Below are 23,427 nucleotides of genomic sequence, written 5' to 3'. Positions count from 1 at the left end.
CCGCCTTGGCCTCCCAGAGTGCTAGGATTACAGGCGTGAGCCACCGCGCCCGGCCTGTGCCATGATTTTTTATTTACCGTAGTTTAATAACAAGTTTTGATATCATACATGGGTTTTTGTTACCATCCAGATAACAATCCTTCAAGATTGTCTTTCCATATAAGTTTTAAATTTTAATATAAATATAAATTTTAAATCAGTTTGTCAGTTTACACCCACACTCATCACATAGCTTCCTAGGTATTTGGTTGGGAGTGCTTTGAATATAGAGATTAGTTGGAGAGAATTGACATTGTTACAATGTTCAGTTCTTATCCATGGACTATGTTACATTCCTCTATGTTATTTAAAAACTCTTTCATTATTGTTTTATATGTTTTTGTGTTATGGTCTTGCACATCTTTTCTTAGATTTATTCCCAGGTATGTGATGTTTTTTTGAAAGTATTGTATTAATAAATGGTATAGTTTTTTTTTAAAACAGTTTTATTATTGAGATATAACTACATACCCTATATAATTCATCCATTTTAAAGTGTGTTAATGAATAGCTTTTAGTATGTTCACAGAGTTGTACATCCATCACAACAGTCAACTAGGGCAGGTATAGTTTAACTTTATAAGAAACTTCCTGGCTGCTTGAGTATTTTTATTACCCCCAAAGAAATCCTAAACATTTTAGCTATCACCCTTCACTCAATCTCGCCCACTTCAAAACACTTGATGACTTATCTACTTTGCATTTCTTTACATTTGCCTCTTGTGGACATTTCATATAAATGGAATCATACAAAGTGTAATTCTTTGTGACTGGCTTTTTTACTTAGTGTATTGTTAAACACAGATACAACAATTTCACTTCTACCAAAAAGAACTGTTCTTTCATCCATGTTGTGACATTTATCAGTACTTAATTTCTTTTTTTGCCAAATAATATTCGATACCATAGTTTACACATCCATTTTTCAGTTGGTGGAATTTGGGTTCTTTTCATTTTTGGTATTTTATTTTATTTTATTTTGAGACAGAGTCTCGCTCTGTTGCCGGGGCTAGAGTGCCGTGGCGTCAGCCTAGGTCACAGCAACTTCAAACTCCTGGGCTTAAGCGATCATTCTGCCTCAGCCTCCCAAGTAGCTGGGACTACAGGCATTCTCGACCATGCCCTGCTAATTTTTGTATATATTTTTAGTTGGCCAATTAATTTCTTTCTGTTTTTAGTAGAGACGGGGTCTTGCTCTTCCTCAGGCTGGTCTCGAACTCCTGAGCTCAAAGGATCCACCCGCCTTGGCCTCCCAGAGTGCTAGGATTATAGGCGTTGAGCCACTGCGCCCTGGCCATTTTTGGTATTTTAAATATTGCTGCTAATGACATTTATGTGTAAGTTTTTGTAAGGACATATATTTCCAGTTCTTTTGGGTATATACCTAGGAATGAAATTGCTGCATCTGTGTTTTTTTGAATAACTGACACACTGTTTTCCACAGTGGTTGCACTATTTTACATTCCCACTAGCGGTTTGTGAGTGGTCTATTTTCTCCATATCCTTCCCAACACTTATTATTATCTGTCTTTTTGATTATAGCCATAAAATGAGTGTGAAGTGGTTTCTCACTGTGATTTTTATTTGCATTTCCCTGAAGACTAATGATGTTGAATATCTTTTCATGTGTTTATTGGCCATTTATGTATCTTCTCTGGAGAAAAGTCTATTTGGTTTCTTTGTCTATTTTTTAATTGGGTTATTTGTCTTTTTATTATTGAGTTCTAACTTTATATATTCTAGATACAAGCCCCTTATCAGATATGTGATTAACAAATATTTTTTCCCATTCTGTGGATTGTCTTCTCACTTTCTTGGTGGCGTCCTTTGCAGCATAAAAATTTTTCTTTTTTCTTTTTTTTTTTTTTGAGACAGTCTCTCGCTTTGTTGTTCCGGCTAGAGTGAGTGCCATGGCATCAGCCTAGCTCACAGCAACCTTAAACTCCTGGGGCTCAAGCAATCCTCCTGCCTCAGCCTCCTGAGTAGCTGGGACTACAGGCGTGAGCCACCATGCCCGACTGATTTTTTATTTCAATTTTTAGTTGACTGGCTAATTTTTTCTATTTTTAGTAGAGACAGGGTCTTGTTCTTGCTCAGGCTGGTCTCGAACTCCTGACCTAAAGCGATCCTCCCTCCTGGGCCTCCCAGAGTGCTAGGATTACAGGCGTGAGCCACTGCGCACGGCCTATAATATAATTTTAAATCAGGAGGTATGATGCCACCAACTCTTTTTTTTTTCCTTCAGGATTTCTTTGACTATTTGGGATCTTTTGTGGTTCAATGTGAGTTTTAGGATATTTTTTTTTTTTATTTCTGTAAGAATGCCGTTGGAATTTTGGTACAGATTACATTGAATCTATATATTGCTGTGGGTAGTGTGGACATTTAAAAAATTTTAATTCGGCCAGGCGCAGTGGCTCACACCTGTAATCCTAGCACTCTGGGAGGCCGAGGTGGGTGGATCGCTCGAGGTCAGGAGTTTGAAACCAACCTGAGCTAGACCCCGTCTCTATTAAAAATAGAAAGACATTAATTGACCAACTAAAAATATATATACAAAAAATTAACAGAGCATGGTAGCGCATGCCTGTAGTCCCAGCTACTCGGGAGGCTGAGGCAGGAGGATTCTTGAGCCCAGGAGTTTGAGGTTGCTGTGAGCTAGGCTGTTGCCAGGGCACTCACTGTAGCCTGGGCAACAAAGTGAGACTCTGTCTCAAATAAAATAAATAAATAAATAAATAGTAAAAAATATTAATTCTTCTGATCCTTGAACATTGAATATCTTTCCATTTATTTGTGTCTTCTTCAGTTTCTTTCATCAGGGTTTTATAGTTTTCAGCGTATCCCCTTGGTTAAATTTATTATTTTATTTTATTTTTTCGATGCTATCATAAATGAGATTGTTTCATGATTTCTTTTTCAGTTAGGTCATCATCTGAGTATAGAAATGCCATGAGTTTTTTTATATTGCTTTTGTATCTTGGGACTTTACTGAATTCATTTATTAGATCTTAAGTTTTTTTGTTTTGTTTTTTTTTTTTTGTTTTTTTTGAGACAGAGTCTCGATTGTTGACCAGGCTAGAGTGAGTGCCGTGGCGTCAGCCTAGCTCACAGCAACCTCAAACTCCTGGGCTCAAGCAATCCTTCTGCCTCAGCCTCCCGAGTAGCTGGGACTACAGGCATGTGCCACCATGCCCGGCTAATTTTTCTATATATATTAGTTGGCCAATTAATTTCTTTCTATTTATAGTAGAGACGGGGTCTTGCTCTTGCTCAGGCTGGTTTCGAACTCCTGACCTCGAGCAATCCGCCCGTCTCAGCCTCCCAGAGTGCTAGGATTACAGGCGTGAGCCACCGTGCCTGGCTTTAGATCTAAGTTTTTTGGTGACATCTTTGAGGTTTTCTATATATAGGATCATGTCATCTTCAAATAGAGATAGTATTAATTCTTCCTTTCTGATTTGGATATCTTTTATTTCTTTTTATTTTTTGGGGTCTAATTGCTCTTGTTAGTAATTCCAGTAACACATTGAATAGAAGTGGTGAGAGTGGGCATCCTTGCTTTGTACCTGATCTTAGAGGAAAAGCTTTCAGTTTCTCCCCATTGATTATGATATTAGCTGTCAGTTTTTCATAATTGACCTTTATTATGTTGAGCAATTTTCCTTCTGTACCTAAACTGTTAGAGTTTTTATCAAGAAAGGATGTTGAGCTGGGTGTGGTGGAGCATACCTCTAGTCCCAGCTACTTGGGAGGCTGAGATGGGAGGATTGCTTGAGCCCAGGAGTTCCATACCCTGGGCAACATAGTGACACCTAGTCTCTTAAATAAAAAAACCCAAATACTAATTGATTAACACTAATGTGCATGTAGGGGATGTAACATTTGTAGGGTGTCAGACAGGTAGGGGGGAGGAGGGAATGGGTAAATTCACACCTAACGGATGTAGTGGGTGCTGTTTGGGGTATGGGCACACTTGTAGCTCTGACTCAGTTGGTGCAAAGGCAATTTATGTAACCAAAGCATTTGTACCCCTGTAATACTCTGAAATTTTGTTTTAAGAAAAGAACTTTAAATTAAAATAAAGAGTTCTTTAATTTAAAATTTAAAAAACTGAAAAAAGAAAAAAAGGAGTTGTACTTTGTCAGATGCTTTTTCTGTGTCAATTGATATGATCATATGGTTTTTGTCTTTCAGTCTGCTAATGTGATGTATCACATTGATTGATTTGCATATATTAAACCAGCTTTGCATGCCATAGATAAATCCCACTTAATCATGATATATAATCTTCTTGATCTGTTGATGAATTCAATTTACTAATATTTTATTGAGGATTTTTGCATTAGTGTTCATCAAATATTTGGCCTGTAGTTTGTTTTTTTCTTGTGGTGGTTTTGTCTGGGTTAGGTATCAGGGTGATGCTGGTCCCCGAAATGTGTTAGGAAATATTCTCTCCACCTCTATTTTTTAGAAGACTTTAAGAGTATTGCTAATACTTCTTTGAAAGTTTGGTAGACAGCCATGAAGCCATCTGGTGCTGGGCTTTTCTTTGTTGGGAGGTCAGATTACTTTAATAACAGATTGAGATGTTTGTAAATTGGGCCTTGATTCAAAGGATTAGTCTGTTTCTGATGTAGACTTTGTCATAAGGTAGCCAGTTTTGGTGGGTGTGAGTATTAGTTTCTTGTTGCTGCTGTAACAGAGTACCACAAATTTCGTGGTATAAAAAAACACATTTATTCACTTATAATTTTAGAGGTCAGAAGTCTAAAACCAGTTTTATGGGCTAAAATTAAGATATCAGTAAGTCTGATAAGTAAATTTTCTTATGCAGGCTCTAGGGGAGAATCTGTTCCTTGCCTCCTCCAAATTTTAGAGGCTGCCAGCATTCCTTGGCTCATAGCTGCACTACCCCATTTTCTGCTCCCATCTTCACATCACCCTTTTTCTAACTTTATTTCCCTTGCTCCCCTCTTACAAGGACCCTTGGTATTATATTGGGCTCACCAGAATAATCCTGGGTACTCTTCCCATCTCAAGATCCTTAATCACGTCTGGAAATCCTGGGGACTAGAACATCAACATCTTTAGAGGGGTCATTGTTTAACCAAGCACAGTGTTGGTCCCGTCCTAAAGCCTAAGATCGTGGCTTTTCTACTTGGCAAGTCCTGGACTCCAACTCCATGTTTTGTCTTCTCAGCTTCTAATTCTCCTGAAATCTTTGCTCACGTTCTCAGCCTATCAGCCTCTACTTTTGGGAGGAGGGGAGAAAGAAATGTCAGATGTTGGACTTGCCTTCCTGGGATTCCTTCATCTCTCACAGAGTCTCACTTTTTAAAAAAAATTTTTTATTTAAGTTATTTTTAATTTTTATTTTATTTTATTTTTTTGAGACAGAGTCTTGCTTTGTTGCCTAGGCTAGAGTGAGTGCCATGGCGTCAGCCTAGCTCACAGCAACCTCAAACTCCTGGGCTCAAGCGATCCTTCTGCCTCAGCCTCCCAAGTAGCTGGGACTACAGGCATGAGCCACCATGCCCAGCTAATTTTTTCTTTTTTTTTTTTTTAGACGGGCTCTGTAACAGCATTTTTTTTTGCAGTAGTTTTTTTTTTTTTTTTTTAGTTGGTCAATTAATTTCTTTCTATATTTTGGTAGAGACGGGGTCTTGCTCAGGCTGGTTTTGAACTCCTGACCTCGAGCAATCCGCCCGCCTCGGCCTCCCAGAGTGCTAGGATTACAGGCGTGAGCCACCGCGCCCGGCCTCCAGCTAATTTTTTCTATATATATTAGTTGGCCAATTAGTTTCTTTCTATTTATAGTAGAGACGGGGTCTCGCTCTTGCGCAGGCTGGTTTCGAACTCCCGACCTCGAGCAATCCGCCCGCCTCGGCCTCCCAGAGAGCTAGGATTACAGGCGTGAGCCACCGCGCCCGGCCTTATTTAAGTTATTTTTAACACTTCATGAATTTGTGTGTCATCTTTGCGTGGGGGCCATGCTAATCTCTGTATCTTTCCAATTTTAGTATATGTGCTGCCGAAGCGAGCGCTAGTCTCACTGTTTTGATAGTTCTCTGAGGCTTTCAGACAGATCTTGCTTTTTGGGCATTTTTGTCCAGCTCTTCTTGTTATTAGCAGGAAGGTTGGTCTATAACATTTAGTCTTTGGTTTAATTACTTTATTTATTTATTTTTATTTTAGCATGTTATGGGGGTACAAGTGTTAAGGTTACATATATTGCCCATGCCCCCTTCCCCCTTCGAGTAAGAGCTTCAAGCGTGTCCATCCTCCAAACATTGCACATCTTACTTGTTGTGGTTGTATATACCCATCCCCTCCTCCCCCCTCCCACCCTCCCGACACCCGATAAATGTTACTCCTATATGTCCCCTTGGTGTTGATCCGTTAATACCAATTTGCTGGTGAGTACATGTGGTGCTTGTTTTTCCATTCTTGAGATACTTCACTTAGTAGAATGGGTTCCATCTGTATCCAGGAATATACAAGAGGTGCTATATCACCATTGTTTCTTATAGCTGAGTAGTATTCCATGGTATACATATACCACATTTTATTAATTGACTCATGTATTGATGGGCACTTTGGTTGTTTCCACAGCTTTGCAATTGTGAATCGTGCTGCTATAAACATTTGAGTTCAGGTGTCTTTTTCATAAAGCGACTTTTGATCTTTTGGGTAGATGCCTAGTAGTGGAATTGCTGGATCGAATGGTAGATCTACTTGTATTGCTTTGAGGTATCTCCATATTGCTTTCCACAGGGGTTGAACAGTTTGCAGTCCCACCAGCAGTGTAATTACTTTTTTTGAAGCATTGAAGTAAGTGCATTTTGCCAACTCTTTATTTATTTATTTTTTAAAATTTGAGACAGGGTCTCACACTGTTACCCAGGCTAGAGTGCAGTAGTGTCATCATAGCTCACTGCATCCTCAAACTCCTGGGCTCAAGCAATCCTGCCTTGGCCTCTGCAGTAGCTGGAACTACAGGCACGCGCTACCATGCCCAGGAATTTTTCTATTTTTAGTAGAGATGAGTTCTCACTGTGCTGCTCAGGCTGGTCTTGAACTCCTGGCCTGCAGTGATCCTCCCGCCTCAGCCTCCCAAAGTGCTAGGATTACAGGCATGAGCCACTGCACCTGGCCTTGCCAACTCTTATAGCATTATGTAGATGGTTATTCTCTATCTTTTAAAAATTCTGTATTCCCTACTTGCTTTATTTGTTGTATGGTGTGAATTTAAAGTGAAAATTTCTGATGGCCTGTTACTATAAATTTCTCTTTAATGAACAGGCTTAAGGAAGAGGTTTGGTTGTTGGGGGGATAATAGACAGCTTACATAAAAATATATATTCTGAGTAAACCTTTGGATAATCTTTAGTACAACCATGCCATTAGAATTTTCACCTCCTTTTAAGTAAAGACTATGAATTATAGTCCTGTGTTCTCTGAGAAGCAGATTTTGGACAACTTTCTTAGTCTAAGGGGGAAGTTCTGCCATTTGTTGTCTGAGCTAGTGGTTTGTGATGTTTTAGCTGCTCTGGTTTTGTTTGTTATAGTGGTCAGATTTGAAGAACTTAAAACTAAGTAAATCCAAGTAAATTTAATGTACACGTAGAAATGGATTCTGTCTGCTTCTTAGGCATCTATCCAGATAAAATTCGGAATAAAATGTATAGAGTTTTTATTTATGGTGTTGCTTTGTTTCAGTATGAAGGCTTAGAGTCATCTTTAAAGGATGCCAGCTTTGAGAATGAGTCAACAGAAGCACAAAGTTTGGAGGTAAAAAAACAAATGATATAGTTTCAAAAGCTGGAGAAAAGATTCTTAGTAAATAACAGAAACTTTAAAAGTAATATATCTTCTTGAAACTTTTAATGGGTATTTGAAAGAAATGTGAAAGAGTGTCTGTAGATGTTAAAGCTTAAAAAAAAGTTAAATATAGGAAATAGAACATTAGTAGGTAGCAGAAAATAATATAAAAATTTGGACTCTTGTTGCTAACTTATTTTGAGTGAGACATGTTCAGGTTCATTGGAATTTAGAGCTATATAGAAGCTCTTCATTCTTCATTCCTGGGAAATGCATTAAAGTGGCCATTTATCTTTTGCCTCAGTTTGCTCCAGAAAGGAAAACTAGGATTCATTTTCATAAATTTAGGAATAGTTGGCAACAATAAATTGTGTAAATTTTGACAGTATTTGCCTAAAACCTCATCCCCAGAATATTAGGAGCTAACTAGAATTAGACCAAATGTTTGCATTTTAAGTCATGGTGTGTTGGCCAATGTTTAACAACTGGCTCTCTGAAAGGCAGAAATCCTTATTGGTAGCATTTGCTGAGTTGTGTGGTATAAATATTCCCACTATGGCTAGGTTCAAATTACCAACATGATGTCACTGAATGAGGAGTTTGGAAAGATATGCTCAGTTGGATCAGGTGTGATTTGACTAATTGTAAGGAAGGAAGAAAGTATGGTTATTAGTAATTTAGCCAAACAAAGACAGATGAGAGTAAGTGATGGCTGTGGCTTACCACTCTGTAGATATGGAAGTATTGTGAAAAACAGAGTAGTGACAATGGATAGAAGAAAAAGCCTGTATCTGTGAACATGAAAGTAGAAAGCAGACCTTATATTTTTGGTGTATGTGTTTAGTTCAGCTTGACTGTTCTTAATCACTGATGTCTGTAATCATCAGAAAGTCTGTCTGTCATGATTTAGAATTTTCTAGTAGAGTCCACAGGAAGCTATAAATTGGATTCCAAATAAAATAAATTTCTTAATTTTTTCTCTGTTGTTACCTATTATTATGCTTATAAACTTATTGAAATTGTTATATTTTATTTGTTGACCCTCTGTTTTAACTACTAATAACTAAAAAGAATTTTAGAATGCATTTGGCATGCCAGCAGAAGAGCAAAGACTGGGTAGCAAAGACATTTACTCAAGCATGGTAGTGTGGATAAAACAGAATACACCAATTTATTCTCAGGTCAATGCCTTTATATAATATAGCAGTAAAATCAGCTGAATTTTTCTCTGGCTTGAACAGTTTGGAAAGTTTTCTCTAATTTTAGTAATTTTTTTTAACATACAGTATTTCTTTTCAGGAATTGCAATCATAGTTAAATACAAACTATAATGTTATACAGTTTTTAAAAAATTTGATAGTTGAATCTGTAGATAAAATCAAACCAATAGGCTAACATTTTTATTCATGTCAGGGAATTCCTGTAATAGTCAAATATGGGGTAATTTATATAAACAAGTTTTATAACCACTGTATATAATATAGTATGTATTTGTTCTGCTTTTAGTTTTGCCTGCATTAAATTTTTTGAATCTTTTGGTTTATTTTTTTTTAACAAGTTTGTTGAAGGATCACAAATATCAGAGGTATGTTTATTATAGTATTTAAAATTCAATTGGAATAATCCAACAACTAATCATTTTAAATTAAAAAAAAGGTCACAGAAAATATGTTTTAATTCAATGTGGAATACTAACCATGAAGCAATCTTGATTGTTTTTTGAGTTTATTTTGTATGTTACTATGTATTTAATTATATTAAATTGGATTTATTTCTCTTTTTTTCCCCTTTATAATGCTTTAGAGCAGAGGTTGGCAAACTGTGCTTAGGGCATTTCCATCTGTTCTTGTAAATAAAATTTTATTGAAACACAGCTCTGCTCATTTGCATTTAGGTATTATCTTTGTTTTTTCATTACAACAGCATAGTTGAGTAGTTGCAACAGACTGCGTGGCCTATAAGCTTAAAATATTTACTCTCTGGCTCTTTACAGAAGCAGTTTGCTGACCCCTGCTAGAAATGCTATTATTTTAATATTATAAAAATGAGCAAATATATAAACTAAACTTATTTAACTTCTATATGTATTTGATTATACTCATCTGATTTGCCCTAACCCCAAATTCCCAAGTCTATTGTATAAAGTTGCCTTTCTCTTTTAGGCAGCCTTTGAAAAGCTGAACAGGTCCAAATCTAAACTTGAAGATGAAATACGCTGTCTAGAAAAAGAATTAAAAGAAGAGAAATCTAAATCTGCTGAACAAGATGAATTGGTAAGGCTTTTGTATTTAGGAAAATATAATAAAAAGAGCTATTGAGTTTTTAAAAATCGATATGGTATTGGGTATTTTATGCACTATAAAAAATGCAAAGAATATGGAAGGTGGTAAAGTGGATAGGAAAATTTTCCAGATCCACCCTTCACTTCCTTCTAGATATTACCACGTTAAATTTCTTGCACATTCTTATAGAAATTTTCTATATGCACTATAAAGTAGCACATAGAAGTAGCTCATGTAAATAATTTAAGTTGAATAGCCACATACATAGTAGATTTTTTAAACTACTTAAAAGATATGTTAAGAACATTATAACTTTTATTTAATATTTAATACTTTTTTTTTTTTTTTTTTTGAGACAGAGTCTCACTCTGTTGCCCAGGCTAGAGTGCCGTGGTGTTAGCGTAGCTCACAGCAACTTCAAACTCCTGGGCTCAAGTGATCCTCCTGCCTCAGCCTCCTGGGTAGCTGGGACTACAGGCATGTGTCACCATGCCCGGCTAATTTTTATTTATATATATATAATATATATATGTATATATATATATATATATTTATATAGTTAGTTGTCCAACTAATTTCTGTCTATTTTTTTAGTAGAGATGGGGTCTCGATCTTGCTCAGGCTGGTCTCGAACTCCTGAGCTCAAAGGATCTGCCCACCTCAGCCTCCCAGAGTGCTAGGATTACAGGCGTGAGTGACCATGCCCAGCCAAGAACATTCTAACTTTATCTTTTTTAAAATCTGGCTTAAGGAAAATCTTGATGTATGTGAGATTATTTAGTAAAATATGATGTTGGTAAACTTATCTTGAACCTATATAACTTAAATATTATGAAATATTAAAGTTGAGGTGAGATACTACCATGTTTCCCCCAAAATAAGACCTACCCATAAACCCTAGCAAGATTTCTAAGCATTTGTGTAATATAAGCCCTACCCGGAAAATAAGACCTAGTGATGGATGTGGCTACGCAGTAGCGTATCTGCACAACCCATGCATTTTGTCGCAGAGCGGTAAAGAAGATGAGCAGCCCTTCTCATCTGCTCCATGAGAGCTCTATTGCTCGACATGAGAGATTGGGGCCAATGGTTCTAAAGGAAATAGAGTAGCAAGAAATTCAGGATGGAATTCAGGGTTTGGAGAGTTATGATGATGTTCCAGAAGAAGACAACTTAACTATATTTGAATAAATGTAGATTGTTGTGCTGTACTTAAAAAAATAACACATCCCCTGAAAATAAGCCCTAGGGTGTCTTCTTGAGGAAAAAAATAAATATAAGACCCTGTCTTATTTTCGGGGAAACGTGGTATTATTATATAACTTTCATATAAAATCCCTTTAAGCATATGACTAAATAAACAGAGAAGCTTTTCTAATTTGGGCCCTCACATATGGAGCAAAAGTGTTAGGTTAACATAGAACTAATATATATGGCATCTTGGAAACTGGAGGAGTTTAGTAAATACTTATTTGTTATCTGATACTGTCTTTCCAGATGGCAGATATTTTAAAAACAATACAGTCCCTCGAAGATGAATCGAAATCCCTCAAATCACAAGTAGCTGAAGTAAGTTGAATTAGTCTAATAGGTCTGTTGCTTTTGAAAATAATTTGAATTTTATTGCTATTTTTTATTTTTAAGGAATTAGATATAATATTAGGATTTGAGATATAAAGGATCCAGGATAGGTATTTTTTTTTACATGAGGTACTTAAGAAATGTTCATTTTTTTCCACTGGGTAAGTATTCATTGAGCTATTGCTATATACTAGCACTCTTGAAGGTGCTTGGTACTTAACAACAAAAATGTCCCCATGAAGTTTAAATTTTAGTAGGGGAGATGCAGAATAAATAGTTAAAATTTATTGCATAGTACATAGAGGTTAAATCATTTGTCCAAGGTCACATGGCAAGTTAGTGGCAGAGGACTATATTCTGATTTTATGCTAGCCTTTTTTCTGTTACACCGTACTGCCTCTGCTGTTAATATTGTCATGTTTTTGTCTTTGTTAAATTCCATGTTCTAGGGAATATGTGTAAAGATGAGTTATGCATTAAATTAAACTAATTGTTATAAACTCAATATTTTTTCTTTTACTTAGGCCAAAACAACTTTTAAGATATTTCAAATGAATGAAGAACGGCTTAAGATAGCAATAAAAGATGCTTTGAATGAAAATTCTCAACTTCAGGAAAGCCAGAAACAGGTTTGTACTCTATAGCTGCAGTCCCCAACCCCTGGGCTGTAGACTGATACTGGTCCTCCATGGCCTATTGGGAACCAGGTGAAGCTTCATAGCTTCATCTGTATTTACAGCAGTTTCCCATAGCTTGCTTGACACTGGCCCCTGCCCCCACCCCCATTTTGTAGAAAAATTGTCTTCCATGAAACTAGTCCATGGTGCCGAAGAGTTTGGGAGCTACTGCTCTGTAGGGACTCTTGATGTTGTGAATATGTAATTATAAATGTGCTGGGCATACTCATGACTGACCCATGTTAGGGGCAAGAGAAGGTTTTTCCTAGAGAACACGGGAGCAGGACAATCTCCCATGTATACTTAGGTGTCTCTTTTGTGTAAGATACAAAAGTGTATACTTCTGCACCCTCTTTCCCCAGGGCAGGGAAAATAAGCCAGGGCATTCAGCATTTTGAACAAGATGAATTGGTAAGGCTATTGAGTTTTAAAAAATCAATATGATATTTGTTAAAGTATTACATGCACTATAAAAATCACAGCGAATAGCATTTAGCACCAGCTTCTCAAAGCCAGAGTGAAGGGGAACGGAGAATACCCATGAGGGTTATTGAAGTTACAGATCTGGGGCCTAAATAGAGAAGTAGTTCTGCTGACACATCAAATGAGGATTTCACCTTTACTCTCTTCCTCCCGCACATATGTAGACACTCCCACACACCCACATATATTTCCTCTACTGGTTTCCCAATGTAGTTATACTTTTTCAGTGGGAAATATTTTCATTGATTATATTATTATATAATATTACTCTTAAATATAACTAAATTTTACTCACATCTGAGCCACATGGTGGTGCTCTGATTATATATTCAGTCTTACCCAACATTTTGTTTTTTTTCTAGAGTTGTTTCGTTTCCTCTACACCTATCTGTAATTCATCTGGGTACTCTTTTCCAGAGTTGTAAATATCTTATTCATGCCTTCAAAGCTTATGAAATTGTCTGTCTTTTATAATGATCTTTAATTTTTATATCATGTTCAGAAAATCTTTTCTTTCCTGTAAAAGTATATATATAGTAAAATATTGTTTGTGCAGAATCTGATCTGTTCTTGATTAATAGTATTTCTAAGGGTTATATATCTTAACTAAAAACAACACAGTGATTTAAAAAATAAATTTTAATGCAAGTAAGGTATGGCGTGGTATATGAGATACAAGGAGTGGTAAGAAATGACCAGATCTAACAAATATGTATGTCTCAGAAAACCTTTTATTTGATATAAATATGTAAATTAGTTGAAGAATGTTTAAGTGTCTGTTATTTTATACTACCCCTACTTTGAAAGTTCTTTCAAAGCAGGAGCCATGTTTTTCTTTTTTAAATGTAATTAGCAGCACAGTACCTTCTTAATATCTTCTAATGATTCGCCCAGATATATAAATAAGTGGATCTAAATATATGTAAATATGATAAGATGAGTTACATTTTTTAAATTTCATTTTCAGCTTTTACAAGAAGCTGAAATATGGAAAGAACAAGTAAGTGAACTTAATAAACAGAAAGTAACATTTGAAGACTCCAAAGTACATGCAGAACAAGTTCTAAATGATAAAGAAAATCACATCAAGGTAAATGGCTCTACTGGTCTTAGTGATTGAGTTGGCTAGAATTTTATACTAACTCTGAAATTTGAGAACTTTTGATTTTAGCAGTTTTTATTTTCATAATGTATTTGGCAACATTTTCAAATGCTCCTTGAAGACTTACAGATTTGTAGCATATATATCAACATTCTGTATCTTCTTTTTTCTTCTCTGTATTGTAGCCTAGATATTTAAGAAAGAAAAGTGATAAAGGTTTTTACCTTTTCTCTTTAGTCTGTAATCTGCTTCTTTTGGGAAGAAGAGATTGGAAAGAGCTTGAGAAATTGAACAGATAAAGTTACATGTATTGACTGAATATCTTTTTATTTTTTTAATTTTTATTTAAAAAATTTTTTAAATTAAAAAAAGTTGTTTGTGAGATGTAGTCTCACTCTGTTGCCCAGGTCAGAGTGCTGTGGCATCAGCCTAGCTCACAGCAACCTCAGACTCATGGGCTCAAGTGATCCTTCTGCCTCAGCCTCCTGAGTAGCTGGGACTACAGGCATGCGCCACCATGCCCGACTCATCTTTTCTATATATTTTTAGTCGGCCAATTAATTTCTTTCCATTTTTTAATAGAGATGAGGTCTCACTCTTGCTCACTCTGGTTTCGAACTCCTGACCTGGAGTGATCCTCCCTCCTGGGCCTCCCAGAGTGCTAGGATTACAGGCATGAGCCACTGTGCCTGGCCTATTTTTTTAATTTTTATTATTATTTTTTAGAGGTAGGGTCTTACTCTGTCATCTAGGCTGGAGTGCAGTGGCACAATCATAGCTTACCACAGCCTCTAACTCCTAGGTGCAAGTGATCCTCCTGCCTCAGCCTCCCAAGTAGCCACAATTACAGGCATGCACCACCATGCCTGGCTAATTTAAAAAAATTTTTTTTTTTTTTTTTGAGACAGAGTCTCGCTTGGTTGCCCAGGCTAGAGTGAGTGCCGTGGCGTCAGCCTAGCTCACAGCAACCTCAAACTCCTGGGCTTGAGTGATCCTTCTGCCTCAGCCTCCCGGGTAGCTGGGACTACAGGCATGCGCCACCATGCCCGGCTAATTTTTTATATATATATCAGTTGGCCAATTAATTTCTTTCTATTTATAGTAGAGACGGGGTCTCGCTCTTGCTCAGGCTGGTTTTGAACTCCTGACCTTGAGCAATCTGCCCGCCTCGGCCTCCCAAGAGCTAGGATTACAGGCGTGAGCCACAGCGCCCGGCCTTAAAAATTTTTTGTTGAGACGGGGTTTTGCTATGTTGCCTAGGCTGGTCTTGAACTCATGGCCTCAGCCAATCCTCCTGCATCAGCCTCCCAAAGTGCTGAGATTGTAGGTATAAACCACCATGCCCAGCCTGATGGAGTATATTTAGTAGATTAGCTGATGTGTGTACTTTCACAGAGATGAATCCATCTTAAAAAATAAATTTAATTGAAACTTGATTCTAATCATAGGAATGAAATAATTGGTGTAACTCTTAGGATTTATTGACTTTTTCCTACTCCCTACTTCTCCTCCCATTTTTCCTGTATGTTTGAGAAAAATCTTATGCTTTCAAGCTACAAACAGATAGTCAGGTATACCAAGTAATGAGATGTAAAACTAACATTCTGTAATTTACACAGTGGAGTGTATGTTGTCATATTGAAAGAAATACATTTATGCTAGTTATGTTGCTACCATGAATATTTTCAAGATTCCAGCTTCCTGAGTTTTATTCAGAATTTGGCATATTTTATTTTTTCCTCTAAACTTACTCAACTAAAGGGCTTAGAATTCTTCCTAAACAGAACAAGAATGAGATGCTAACCTCAAGTTCTACTCAAAGCTGTGGGCCATGTTATTTGTGCATGGAACTCTGAAGAGAGGGAGGAGATCGAAGGGTAAAAATTGTAGAGCAGAGTAGATATTTAGATGGTCCTTCACAGTCATTTGATTATCTATAGTGTTAGAAAATCTTTCTTTATTCAAGAAAATTCAAAAAGCACTTCTGGAAAACCTCTGATTTTCCCACTCAGATTCTCTTTTATAATGTTTTTTTCTTTATCTCACTGGAACTCATCAGCTAGTTTACTTGAATAAATCAAGTACAAATCTAAGTTCTTTTTATATGTCATGTGTCTCCCTTGCAGATTTGTTTGCTGTCACACAAAATTTACTCTCATGTTAATGGCCACTCTTTTTTGTGGCATATGAGAAATATCATATAAGAAAATGTTTTACTGTTTTATAGTTGCATGATATATTTAGCAAGAATGGGCCATTAACACATATTTTATTTGATTTAAGAGTAACTAGTTTTGGTTTTTATCTTGAAGAGTTTAATAGTCATTATATGTTATAGATTTTAAGACTATTTACATATCTTAACACATGGAAAATAAGAGCTCATGTGCTGTTATTTATGTGGATTGATTTTTAAACTAGAGCTGTACATTCAGAAGTTATAAAGCCGTTAGTATAAGGCATTACCCTCTCTCTTTGTTTTTCCCTTTTGCTAAATGTCAAGTCTCTGACTGAACGCTTGCTAAAGATGAAAGATTGGGCTGCTGTGCTTGGAGAAGACAAAATGGATGATGATAACTTGGAATTAGAAATGAAGAGTGAATCAGAAAATGGTGCTCACTTAGGTATTAAGTCATGACTCATCCTCTTTTGCCAAAATGGTGACTAGCTTCTTCTATTTCCTTTTTGTTCCCCATGTGCACCATGTTTCTTTATACACTTGTATTTTGACACTTTCTGTCTGTCTGCAACACTCACCTCTCACCATCTCTTATAGTTTAGCTTTGGCTAGAATACTGCCCTTTCAGTAACTCTTTCTCCAACTCCTCAGACAGACTTTCAGCCTCCTTCCCTTCTGTTTTCTTTGTAGATAATATCTTTATTATAACAGTTTTCAAAAGTGCATCATAATCATTTCAATGCCTGTTTTTCTCTGTACTTTAAGCTAGTGAAATGGATGGTTAACTAGTTTGAAAAATGAGTATTATATGAATGAATACTTCAGGATACTTTTTTTGCTTTAGTCAAATGATCCAGATGGTTACAGTAATTTAATTTTGGCCATCTAAATTGTTATTGCCCCTTGCTGGTTGTTGTATGGAATTGGCAAAAGTTAGGTTCACTAGTGTTACTTATTGTATTCTCAAATCAATTCCTTTGACTTTAAAAGAAAAAACTTTTCATTTAGAAATAATTATGGACTGATAGGAAGTTGCAAAAACAATACAGAAGTCCCATGTATCCTTCACTCATTTTCATCCAATGGTAGTTCTGACTTTTATGTCCTTTCTCTTTTCTCTCCCCTGACCTCTTGTATAATTAACAAATATATTAAGGAGGAAAAGGTGTGATTTTTAAGAAAAGTTTTTTTCCAGATAGCGTTAATATGTTGGAAGAAAATTATGTTCCCAAAGTATTAATAATGTAAAGTTCTACTTGTACTTTTCCATTTCTGCTTTATCATATAAGAAATAATTCTTTTTCTAATAGAGAAAACTCATGTTATTTTAATTTGGGTTATAATTAATTTGGGTTATAATAAAAACTCATATTTTGGATGCTGTAAGAATCCAAGAATAGTTAAAACTGCAGTCTGTATTTAAGTGAATACTGAATCCTTATGGTAACTCTGTTCTTCGAGTTTGTGCCGAAGAACCTTGTTAAATGATGTGGTACTTCAGTGCTATTACTGTTTAGCTTCTTGGAAGCAGGTCCAAGGTCATTCTGCTATATACCAAATTCTTTGTTATAGCAAGTGGGGGGGGGCCTGGGCAATATACGTAACCTTAACATTTGTACTCCCATAATATGCTGAAATAAAAAAAAAAAAAAAAAGAGGGACTGTAAGTCCCTGCCTGCATTGAATGAACTAATAAAATCATTTGGTTGTATATTGTGGTATTGTACTATTTTCCCAAATCATTGTTATGCTTTTGTTTTTCACTGTAGATAATCAGCCAAAAGGAACTTTGAAGAAACTGATTCATGCTGCTAAGGTTTGTATTATTATATAAAGAATATGGAGGAAGAAATAGAACACAGGTTAATTAAACCCATGTGTTCTTAATAACTATTTAAAAAGTCCATTTTATTCCCTTATATGCATATTTAAGAAGTGATCAGAATGTTCTTTATCAATTGCTTTTTATTTTAAAAATAACTTTAGAAATTCACATAGTTAATTTTTAGAATTTGTAAAAATAAAAATTTTCAAGTTCTGCATTCATTTTTTCAGATAAGGAATTATATGAAATGTTTATATTTTGTCTCATACTTCCCTCGATGCTTTCTTTTTCTTCTAGTTTCAATATTTTCTTATCCTTTGTACCTCACATCCTGTTTTGACAAGTAAATACTAGGTTTATTTTCTTTTGGTCTATTCTTTCTCTTTTCCACCTTAGTAGTGGTATTCTGATCTTGGCTGATCTATGTGAAATCTTAGTAATGTAGTTTGAAGGCTGCTTTAATCAAAGCTACTGTTGAAAGTAAATAGAATGAAAATAGCATCCAGTGAAAAGCATTCACTGCTTTTCTCTATGTCTGTTCTGTGATTTACAACTATTGATGACTTCTAAGATGGAAGCTGCGTTATTGGTTTCTGCATTCTAGGTGATAATTTCATCAAAATGATAAATTAGCTTCAAAAGAGTTGGGTGGCATAGTGAGGTTTTTTTTTTTCTCTCATATAATTAATTAATGTTGCTTTTTTCCTCCTTCCATTCTTTACAGTTAAATGCTTCTTTAAAAACCTTAGAAGGAGAAAGAAACCAAATTTACACTCAATTATCTGAAGTAGATAAAACAAAGGAAGAACTTACAGGTGGGTAATACTTTTAAAGTTTTTCTAAGTGAATATATCTCCTTATCGTGAGTGGTACCATTAATTGAATTAATTTGGGGAAGATCTAATTTGATTTTTTTTACTTTTGCTTTTGTTGACTATTTGTGAAAAATTAGTCCTGATTTGTTGTTGTAGTTGTTGGTAAAGCCGTATCAGTTTCCATTATATTTATGTGAAATTAAAATAATGAAATTATTTTTGAGAACATGAAACTATTTGAGTTCCAGTTGTATGTTTAATATGGTTTTAGATGTTAAAAAGTAGCAAATCAAAGCTTATTTTTTTAATCTTTGTTAATTGCAGAGTTGATCTACTTGCAGTGTGGTTTGCTTCTTTAATGTACATACATAGCATATTAGCACATACAGGAATGATGTTAGACCTGTAGAAGTTTTTGTTTAAAGACATTTTTGGGGTCATGCCTGTTTTCCCAGCACTTTGGGATGCCAAGGCAAGAGGATTTCCTGAGACCAGGAGTTCAGAGCCAGCCTGGGTAACATATCTCTACAAAAAAATTAAAAAACTATCTGGGCATGGTGGTGCATGCCTTTAGTCCCAGCTACTTGGGAGGCTAAGGCAGGCAGATTGATTGAGCCTAAGAATTTGAGGTACAGTGAGCTATGATTGTGCTACTGCACTCCAGCCTGGGTACAGAGTGAGACCCTATCTTCAAAAAAAAGAGAAAGAAAGGAAATAGTTCTGTTTATTTTGCTAATAGTGTTTGTATTTCCAAAACAATAAAATCTGTCACTGTGTTTGAAATTTTTTAAAGTTGGAATAAATAACATCTCATTTTGTAAAAAAGTAAACAAATTCTCCATATACATTTGCATCAAAAAAGACTGGAAGGATATATTCAGATGTCAACAATGATTATTTTCGAATATGGGGTTATGGGTAGATTTTTTATTTATCTGTATTTTCAAAAACCTTATACAATAAATGAACCACATTTATAATAAAACATTGTCTTGAAAGTTTGAACCACTGAAGATAGAGGATATTAAAAATTATCATAGTCCTACTCACATGATTTTGGTAATTGGATAATAATTTTAGTAATTATGTTTTAAAAAACATTAGTATTAACTTAAAAGTTGCTATATTTAAAGCACAATATTAAAAGTCATGGAGATTCACAAAAGAAAAGATATGAAGCTTGCTTTTAAGAAGTTGTATTTTAGTATATTAACAGACTTTCAGTGAAAAAATGTGTGTAGAAAGTGCCAGAGTATTAAGGAATTTACCCCACCAGTTACCCCATTCCTAAATACAATTTCTGGGCAAATCTTTATTTTTTTCTTATACTAATATTTGGAGACCCTATGTCTGCTGCTACTCTTCTTCGAAATCTAACTTTCTTTTTTTAAAAAAAATTACTGTTTTTTGTAGAGAATGGGGTCTTGTTATGTTGCCCAGGCTGGTCTTGAGCTCCTAGCCTCAAGTGATCCTCCTGCTTTGGCATCCCAAAATGTTAGGATAACAGGCATGAGCCACCATGTCTGGTCCTAACTTACTTTTTTAAATGTGTCATGAAAGATAAATTTCTATAATTGATCTTCTATTCATAGAAGATGATGAAGGCTTTCTTCTAAACTCTTTCTGCCCTTTTTTATAATCATTTATAGTGCTCTTTTAAGTTACAGAAAATTTGAAACAAAATAGAATAGAAATACAAAAATATATTAAAGTTTTAAGTGTTGGTTTATAGGTTTTTTATAATAGGGATGATTCAGTTTTAATAGAGGTAATACCCAACATTAATTTCTTTTTTCAGTGATTATTCTTGGCAATGGCTTAATGCCTAGGTCAATACATTTTTTTCTGATATAGATTTAAAAATTGCTGTGGAAGGACAGATATACACAATTTCCTGTTCATTTAATCATTTAATGTTAATGTATTAAACTGTCCTTTTGCTGTGTATGTATAATTAATGGGTACTTTCCAATAATTACATACTACTACATGTAATTACTAAAATATTCATGCTTGTTAATATTATTTTGGAAACTGCCCACTTTATGCAAGAGTGAGTTTTGTCTTTTATTAAGATTTGTGGTGGTGATTCAGACACATGCTATGGAGATGGTACCTTAAGTCTTAGAGGAGTTCAGAGTTGAGGTTATTATCTTGGTACCTTAATTTAGAGTTCAGAGTTGAGATTATTATGTTAGGAGAGAAATAAGGTTTTTAAAAAAAGAATTAGTACATGAATTATGAAGTATTCATAATTATTTAGAATTATTAATTTTCATTTTTATAGACGATTCTTTTAGGTAGGTTAGCAGTTGAAAAGAAGCACAGTTGGCATTTTTCTCTCCAGTCTTGATTGGTTTAAACTTAGAGTATGTTTGAACATTTGTTATTGGAAGATAATGATTTCTGGCTTGACTTACATATCAAGATTTATGTTTAAAAGTGAGGGCTGGGTAGAACTTTGTTATTGAGAGGTAAAGTTTTTACTTGGTAAAAACAGGTATTGTTCATCATGTGGAAGTAGTTTCACAGGGAATGTTGAACTAAAATATCTCCCTTCAAAACTCTCATCTCCAAAAACTTCCTGAGAATTTTACTGGATTTAAGCTCCTAGATTGAAATTAGATGGTAGAATTAGAATGTTGAAGGTTTTGGGAATCCTATAAATAATAATAAAAATTTAAAACAGTTTATGTAGCTCTTTAATTAAAATACTAACATACACAATGGAATACTATTAAGCCACAAATAAGAATGGAATCCTGTCATTTGCAGCAACATAGATGAGCCTGGAGGAAGTTATGTTAAGTGAAATAAGCCAAGCACGGAAAGATAAATACTGCATGTTCTCACTTATGTGTGGAATCTAAAAAAGTTGATCTCCTAGAAGTAGAGCATGGAATTAGTAGTTATGAGAGAGGTAGGGAGGTGAGAGGGGGAGGATAAGGAGAGGATGGTTAATGGATACAAAGTTACAGCTAGATAGGAGGAATAAGTTCTAATGTTCTGTAGCACTAGAGGGTGACTACAGTGAACAGTTATTTATTGTATATTTTCAGATAGCTAGAAGAAAGAGTTTTGAATGTTCCTAACACAAATGATAAATGTGTGAGGTGATGGATATACTGATTACTCTGATATGATTATTGCACATAGCATACATGTATCAAAATATCACAGTGTACCTCAAAAATATGTCCAATTATGTGTCAATTAAAAATAATAATAATAATAAAGCATTTAGATAAACAAAATACCTTAAAGATTTTTTTTTTTTTTTTTTTTGAGACAGAGTCTCACTTTGTTTCCCAGGCTAGAGTGAGTGCCATGGCGTCAGCCTAGCTCACAGCAACCTCAAACTCCTGGGCTCAAGCAATCCTTCTGCCTCAGCCTCCCGAGTAGCTGGGACTACAGGCATGCGCCACCATGCCCGGCTAATTTTTTCTATATATATTATTTGGCCAATTAATTTCTTTCTATTTTATAGTAGAGACGGGGTCTCGCTGTTGCTCAGGCTGGTTTCGAACTCCTGACCTCGAGCAATCCGCCCGCCTCGGCCTCCCAGAGTGCTAGGATTACAGGCGTGAGCCACCTCGCCCGGCCAAGATTTTTTATTAATAATTATTTTTAGAAATTTTTATCCTTCTGAAATGTTAATGTCCAACTAAAAATATTTACTCCTTTAATTATGACTTTTAAAAATGTCTATAGAGCATATTAAAAATCTACAGACTGAACAAGCATCTTTCCAGTCAGAAAATGCACAGTTTGAAAGTGAGAACCAGAAGCTTCAACAGAAACTTAAAGTAATGACTGAACTATATCAAGAAAATGAAATGAAACTCCACAGGTAATAAAAATGTTGATTACTCCATTGAATGGTAAATAAAATAGCTTTACAAGTATATGTTATAGATTCAGCTCTTATGATTGTTGGAAGTTCTCAATTTATGATTGGATTATATTTCAGCAATTTATTTTTAAGAAAGGTATTCCATCTTGAAACAGTTTTTTTTTCAAGGAAGAGAATGTTGTAAATGATGTTGGAATTGCCCAGCAGTACGTCTAGTAAATAGTCAGTAAATTGTTGCCTTAAGCTTCCTAATTTGGCAGGCTAGATCACAGAATCTGAGTGGACTCACTTGATTGAACTACCCATTAATTCTATCTCTGATATACTAAAACTGATTTCTTTCTTTGCAAATTGCTTCCACCCAGGTGTTCCTTGTCTTGGTAAATGGCAGTATCATTTACCTAGTTGCTCAAGCCATTCTTGACTTCTCTCTAGTGGCTGCTCAAGCCATTCTTGACTTCTCTCTTTTATATCTCTATTCATTCTGTCATCAAATCCTGTTAGCTTTCCTCTAGCCTCAATCTGACCACTTTTTCCACTTTCCATTAATACTACTGTAGTCCAGGCCATCATCAGTTAGTATATGATATAGTAGCCTCATGAGTGGTCTCCCTCTTCTCACCCTTAACCTCCTGCACTGTGTTTTTTTCTGTGCTATATAGGATGCCCTTAAAATAAAAATGTGGGTATTGTTACTCTCTTGTTTAGAATTCCCAGATGCCTTCACACTCAGAACTTAATCCAAAGCTTTTTTTGTTTTTTGAGAC

At 35.3% G+C, this 23,427-nt stretch overlaps 1 protein-coding gene and 1 non-coding gene across 25 annotated transcripts in view; one reads left to right on the top strand and one right to left on the bottom strand.

The window, feature by feature from the left end:
- The window catches only part of MIA2 (MIA SH3 domain ER export factor 2), a 107,901-nt gene that overhangs the window by 40,014 nt on the left and 44,460 nt on the right, over positions 1-23,427 (top strand). For 8 of the 24 annotated variants that reach the window (XM_076004067.1, XM_020285786.2, XM_020285782.2 and 5 more), the window contains 10 exons: positions 7,762-7,833; positions 9,422-9,448; positions 10,026-10,136; positions 11,643-11,714; positions 12,251-12,355; positions 13,854-13,976; positions 16,492-16,612; positions 17,937-17,983; positions 18,717-18,807; positions 22,519-22,657. In XM_076004067.1, the coding sequence (XP_075860182.1) occupies positions 7,762-7,833; positions 9,422-9,448; positions 10,026-10,136; positions 11,643-11,714; positions 12,251-12,355; positions 13,854-13,976; positions 16,492-16,612; positions 17,937-17,983; positions 18,717-18,807; positions 22,519-22,657 (908 nt within the window). Of the gene's footprint in view, positions 1-7,761; positions 7,834-9,421; positions 9,449-10,025; positions 10,137-11,642; positions 11,715-12,250; positions 12,356-13,853; positions 13,977-16,491; positions 16,649-17,936; positions 17,984-18,716; positions 18,808-22,518; positions 22,658-23,427 lie in introns of those variants that run through there. The other 16 variants (XM_020285787.2, XM_020285783.2, XM_076004072.1 and 13 more) reach the window with 3 other exon arrangements.
- LOC142871660 (U6 spliceosomal RNA) lies at positions 5,983-6,086 on the bottom strand. Its single transcript, XR_012919890.1, has one exon. It is a non-coding gene; the product is annotated as a U6 spliceosomal RNA (small nuclear RNA).

This window comes from Microcebus murinus, chromosome 6 (assembly GCF_040939455.1).
Source record: "Microcebus murinus isolate Inina chromosome 6, M.murinus_Inina_mat1.0, whole genome shotgun sequence".
Taxonomy (NCBI): Eukaryota; Metazoa; Chordata; class Mammalia; order Primates; family Cheirogaleidae; genus Microcebus; species Microcebus murinus.
This window is presented reverse-complemented; position numbering and strand designations above follow the sequence as displayed.